Source organism: Gracilinanus agilis, chromosome 4 (assembly GCF_016433145.1).
Source record: "Gracilinanus agilis isolate LMUSP501 chromosome 4, AgileGrace, whole genome shotgun sequence".
NCBI lineage: Eukaryota > Metazoa > Chordata > Mammalia > Didelphimorphia > Didelphidae > Gracilinanus > Gracilinanus agilis.
The window spans coordinates 478,402,605-478,408,948 of NC_058133.1; the positions used below are offsets into that span (position 1 = coordinate 478,402,605).

The window sequence follows — 6,344 nt, forward strand, 5'->3', positions numbered from 1 at the left end:
GGGGTGGGGGGTGGGGGGGTGGGGAGTATTTTGTGCCCAGCGGGAGGGCGGAGCGGAGCGCCGGCGGTCGGAAGGCGAAAGGGAAGGAGGGAGCGGAAAGGTAAGAGGACCTGGTTTCGGGCAACGACTGGGGCTTGCAGAGCTGCCTCTGGGTAGCTTTAGGATGAGCCGGCCTGCCCGGGTGGGAATCGAGCCCCTGTCTAGCTTTTGCTCCGCGCTGAGCCCCTCCTAGGGGTGCTAAGTGGGCCCGAGGGAGGGGCCGGGCCCAGGTGCTCGCGACAATGGTCCCGCGTGTGTGTTTGTGTAGCTGCTGGGAGTGTGCCCGTGCCCGGTGTGTGTTTATTTCCTTCCCCCTTTTAAGCCCAGTTTACAACTTCACCAATGAATAACCCGCCTCTCTATTCAAGCCTAATCACGGCCCTTTGTGTATCTTTCTGTTGATGATTTATAGAAATAAATTAATAACACCCCAACTCCACGTGCTGCCGTGTACGTTTCATCCCGGCTGCAACTAGAGCCGAGAGAGGAACGAGGGGAGATGGGGGTCCACAGGGGCTGGAGCCCCGAGGGTTGCCAAGACTCAGGTGAAACCCTCCCCAGGCTCGTAAGGGCAGCGGCATCCAGTCCCCGAGAAAAGAGCCACTTCCCATGGCTCTTGCAGCCTCCCGGACCTCCGGCTACCCCGAGAACGAACCTAAGGGTCCCCGCCCCCAGCCCCGGAGCTGGGAGACTGTGTCGGGGGACTGTATCTCCCCACCCGAGCCCCGGCACCCCCAAGTCGCTGAAAGCCATCCGGGGAAATAGCTCGCACTAGCAGCCAGGAAGGAGGCCCAAGCTGCCCACCTCTCGCTCCTAAATATCTCCGGGATTTTTAACCGGCGACGGTGGATGAGCTCTCGCACCCCAAACAACTCCATTTATTGGGGGACTCAGGGCGGAAAGGGCTTAAGTAATCCTTTGAATATTATCCACAAGTGTCTCACTGAGGTAGGAGTTGGGGGTAGCCTAAGAAAGAAGAGCTAGGGGTCCTGGAACCAACTTCAAATGCAAGTTCACATCCTACACAGACAGCCAGCTTCCGGGGCCCTGAGCCGCCCCAGCCTCCTAACCAGGCCCGGAGGTTTCCTCCCTTTGTGAACGGAGTTGCAGCCGAGTGCTTGGACAGGTCCGAAGGGGTGAGGGTCGGCCCAGGTGGCCCTAGTGGGGCAAGTTAGCCCCCCTCGGGATAATTAGTAACTAGCTGTCAAAGCCTCTGGAGTCCTGAGGTGGCAGCTAGTAGACCCCAGCCTGAATCCGACTGCCTGCAGACTCAGATGAATGCCCCCAAAGGAAAGCCCTAGAGAATCTACCCCAAGTCCCCACACACTCCGGCCTGAGCGCTAATGCTCCGGGGAACCTTAAAGTACACTCCAGTTCTTGACTGTTAATGCCGCGAACAACAGTAAATAAGGTCGGATGGATGCAGGGCTCATTCGTCAGACTTGGCACCAGTAAGAAATCCCATCCGGGAATCCCACATCTCTCAGTGAGTTCCGAAGGGTCCAAATGCGCCTCTACAACCGAACCAACCTGCTGCTCTGAAAGCTGAAGTCTGTTTCCTCCCCTGAGTTTTTGGCTCAAGGTCCGGATAGGTATTCCCTAGGATTCTAGCAAGAGCAGGACCCAAGACTGTGCATTGTCCCAATCTAGAGTGTGTGCCGGCTGCCAGCTCAGGGCTAGGTTCTTGGATATGGAACTCTGAACTAGAGCTGGGCCTCTGCTCCAGGGACAATCACTTCCCAGGAGTTGCTGCCCTTCACTTTCCCACATTCCTAAGTAAAAGCTAAAAGCACCCAAGCTTCTGACACCATCTAGGCTAGGAGGCCAGGCCTCTGTCTCTCTGATCCAGAGAACTAGACCTAGGATCTAGGTGTTCTAGGGTGAGCCACCAGGAAAAGAGAATTTGATTAGGCCCTAGTATTGGCTGGCCGGAGGGGAAGGGTTCAGCTGCTCATAGAGTCTAGGGGCCCCCGTGCAGGGGCTTCTCTGCCTGGGACACATGCCCCAAGAGCAGAAAGAAGGGAAGGACCAACCTTGGAGGGTCAGACCTGAGAGAGAACTGCCTGCCAAGGCGGCACACGGTAGGGGAGAAGAGTAGGGGCCAGGGATCACCCAGTGCACCTTGTGGGCGGCTTCCTTTACCTGAGCATGCGGTCCACTTCGGCCCTCTGCTCCACAGCTTCCTCGGTGTTAAGGGCCTGTAACTCCTTGAGGATGGGAGGGGTGTCATAGTCGTCTCCGTCCTCTGACCCCTCGTCTCCTGACAAGCGACCCTTGGCATGTCCATTGGTAAGGGTGTGAAAGACTGGCTTGGTGTCAGGCTCAGCCCCGCTCCCCGGGGACAGCGGCAAAGTCTCCAGCTTCACCCCGAAAGTCGGGGTTGGCAGCAGTTCCTCAAGAGCCTGGGCCAGCACTTCCTTGGTGACCCCAGAGCTCAGCAAAGCGCTCAGGAGTTCTTGCTGGAGAGACGTGAGCTTGGACACCATTTTCCACCGACTGGAGAAGAGGGGGGCTTGGGGCGGGTGGGGAGGGGTTGGTGTGAGAGAGGAGGGCGGAGGGGAGCTTCACGAGAAAACCCCAAGTCTGGGAGCCCCCCCGAAGCCTCCACACACCTGTTACTCCCCGGTCCCGGAGTCTCCTCCGAGAGGAGTCAGCAAACTTCTAACTTTCCATGATCTCCTCCATTAGCCAATATAAGATATGCAAATCAGTGGGAAGGGACGGGCATTTGGGCCAGATGCAAATGGAGATGGGGAGGGGGAAAGTCAGCGAGAGGGAGAGAGCGAGAGAGGCTCCCGGAAAAAGAGCGAGCCCACGGCAGGAGAGCTGGGTCTGCTCAAGCCCATGGTGTTTACACTGGGGGCCGGGGACCTTCTTTATTGGTTCTGTTTATCAGCCAAACTTTAGCTGAACTTTGGACTTGTTAAGCAAGAAGTCGGCAGCCAAGTGCGACTGCCTGGGGAATCCTTCCACCCAGCGGCTCACCCGGCCCCAGCCCCAGCCCCTGACCCTACCCGGAGGAAAGGAGAAACTGACTTCTCTTCGGGGGTAAGGTGAAAGCTGGAGGATCCCAGAAATGGGGCGTCGGTACTAGGGAAAGGGGATCCTTTGGAGACTGAAGGGATGGACAAAGGCTAACTCGAGTTACCAACTCTACACGTGGACTGAAAGAAGAGGTGCAATCGGGGCAAACTCTGGGCACAGCTATGAAGGAGTTAGAAGTGGGAGGACTTCTTCCTTTTGGGGATGGGGCTTTGGGGGAGCGGGGCGGATCCTACCTGATCCTGACTCAAGTCCTATTTCAGGGCTAAAGGAGTCGTTTCTACCCGACCTAAATGAGGGTGGGTGCGCTTTTATGGAACCCTTAGAGTCGGGCGAGGTGTTTGTAGCTGGAGGAGGGGCGCTTCTGGAGCACTGGGATGGAAAATCACAATAGAGTGTCTAAATAATCTGAGTTTAGAGCCCGAGCAAAGGGAAGCAAGAGTCTCTAGGTTCTAACGATTAATAATAACAACGCTCATATATAGACAGAGGGCTGAGCTGAGGAGTGGTTTGGGCAATGACTAGCTCTCTGGCCAAGGGCCCCCTAACAAACTAGGGTGGAGCCTCAGAAGCCCATCCGTCCAAGAATGCTCTTTGCTCTCTTCTGCCTTTCTTCTTTTTGGTTCCTTGAGATCCTTAGTTTCCTAGAGCTCTCTAGAACAGAGCCAAACTTTCTCTTCACCTCTTGTTTTAATCCCGATTCCTAAGAGACCTGTTTCTCGGAAAGATAGCATCCATTCCTACAGGAGAATTACACTCTGCAAACACCTTGGGTCAGACAATCTGTAGGGACCCTTATGGGTGTCAGGACCACGTAAAGAAGTTTTTCTTGGGAACAGTTTAAAAACTAGCTGACAATCCAAGTCCACAGGAGTTCCAGCCTCATCTGCCCTTAGGGTGAGGAAGAAGAGGAAGAATGCAAAGGCTAGAGCAAAAGAAAAGACAGAAGCCATAGGGAGTTGTCTCATCTTGGACCTGGGCTCCTAAAGGACACAGAGCTGTTACTTCGGATGAATTAAGGACTTACTCAGACCTAAATAAAGGTTCACAGGAGTCAGCAGCTAGGAGAAAGGGGGCCCTCCTTTGTAAAGGATCTCCCTGCCTTGTTCTCTACCAACATGGGGAATTTAGGGACACTCCTCAATCTGTACTTCATCTCTGTCCTCAAATTGTACTGCATTTATGTCATAACAGATTTTATTGCTCTCTTTTGCTTTTGCGCTGCCTAAATTTCTCCCTCTATCCCTCTTCCTCTTTCTCCCAGAGGTCCGCCCCTTATAACAAAGGGATTTTAAAGGAAAAAAGAGAAAGAGAAAAAAGAGGGAAATGAGCAATAGTCCATGGAAAAAAAAATATACAGACCTCCAATGTCTGCAGAGGAGTTATGGGGAAATACCTGTTCCTAGTTTTTCTTTGGGATCAAAATTGTTCTTTGTCATTTTGCAACACTCATTTTCATTGTATTCATCCCTTAACTTTGGAGAATGTAAGCTCTTTGAGAGCAGAGACCGGTTTGTATTTTTTTCTTTGAATTCCTGCCACTAGCAAGCCCAGTGCCTTGCACATAGTAGGTACTTGAATAAATGAATGGCAGGGTGCAAGGCCCAAAAGTATTCCCCTCCTAATCTAATGATTTATATTAGTATTTGTCCCATGACCATTTCTGGAACTTTATTGATATCAAATTCCTGCTCCCCTGTCTTTTGGCAAGAAGAATGATCAAATATCTTTATAGTGGCATTAGTATATTTATTAGGGTATCCAGAGAGCCCCATCCCTGAGGTAAATACAGGAGCCCTGGAGACTGAATTGTGCTAGCTTATGTTATCAAAGCATAAACATACACACATGGATGGTAAATAGCTGCCCCTTTCAGGTGGAATTCTGGGAGAGTCTTGGGGATCTGATGATGGGACAGCAGTAGGGATTGGGGATGGGGGAGATTGAAAGGAGAAGAAAGGTGGAAATTTTTGAAAGCTGTCCTTGCCAAACCTGGTTTTTCAGACAGCTTCCTCCCTCATTGTTGCCAGTAAGGCAGGAGAATGGTTGAAGAGGAGTCCTGCACACAAGAGCATTGAACATTGGATTAGCTGCTCTTTATCCACCATAGTCTCTTTATCTCATTATAGTTGAGAGAACTTTTTTTGAGTTGGAAAGATCCTCAGGGGTCATCCAGTCCAATATTTTCATTTTACAAGTGATTAAACTGTGGTTTGAGAAAGAGGGTGATGGCTAAGGTTACATAGGCTGAAAGAGACCTTTAGGTAAAATGGCAGAACTGGATTTGAACCCAGGACCTCAGACTCCAGTGCATTATCCATTGAAGCCACAATATCTCAAAATGAAAAGATGACTTATTCTTATGGGACTTGAACACAGGACCTAAACACCTAAAGCAAGAATGGTATCCCTAGATCAATAAGCCAAGGAGTGAGTCTTATGGGGAATCTCTTAAACTTCCCTTTCTAGCAGGCAACTAGGACACTTTGTGGATGGAGAGTCTAGCCTAGTGACAGGAGGTCCTGAGTTCAAATATGGCCTCATACACTTCCTAGCAGTATGATCTTGGGCAAGTCACTTTATCCCCATTGCCTAGCCCTTACCACTCTTCTGTCCTGAAGCCAATACACAGTATTGATTCTAGGAGAGAAGGTAAAGGTTTTAAAAAAAACTGCCTTTCTTTACTCATTTTGGTTCATCTTCTGGGTTAGGGAACAAAATGCTAGTACTTAAGGGTAAGTACTAAAGGGATGCAAAAGCAGATGTGTAACAGAGTATCCTAATGTTTTAACCATGCTCTGACTGCCTCACTACCACATACATGCTTGAAAAAGATGGAGGGAAGATACAATAATAAATTGGAGTTAAGGAGCTAGTTTGTTATCTTCATTGCTTTATTATTTGGCACTGTTTGAGTCCGTTTTCCCTCTTGCTTCATCAGCAATAATGAGAATATTTCTCTCTAGGGGAGGAAAATTAGTCTCTACCTTCTTCATCTTCCAATACTAAAGGGATAATGAATGAGGACTCTCAATGATCTGTAAAAAATAAAATGAAGTCCTGGTCAGTGGAATGAAACTGGGATTTAGAAAACCTAGTTCTATTCTCAGTTCTGCCACTTAATAAATCACTTTCGTTTTCTGGACCTCAGAGTAAGGAAGGGTTTGTTATTTTGTTATTCAGTCATTTCAGTCATATCCAGCTCCTTATGACCCATTTGGGGTGATAATGACCAAGATATTGAAGTGGTTCATCATTTCCTT

At 50.1% G+C, this 6,344-nt stretch overlaps 1 protein-coding gene across 4 annotated transcripts in view; it reads right to left on the reverse strand.

Moving 5' to 3' along the window:
* HNF1B (HNF1 homeobox B) overlaps positions 1 to 3,023 on the reverse strand; it is a 101,702-nt gene extending 98,679 nt beyond the window's left edge. Inside the window, exon 1 of one of the 4 annotated variants that reach the window (XM_044672729.1) lies at positions 2,182 to 3,023. In XM_044672729.1, coding sequence (XP_044528664.1) covers positions 2,182 to 2,525 — 344 coding nt within the window. In that variant the 5' untranslated portion in view covers positions 2,526 to 3,023. The remainder of the gene's footprint in view (positions 1 to 2,181) is intronic. The other 3 variants (XM_044672726.1, XM_044672728.1, XM_044672727.1) reach the window with 3 other exon arrangements.
* Between the last annotated feature and the right edge of the window lie 3,321 nt (positions 3,024 to 6,344).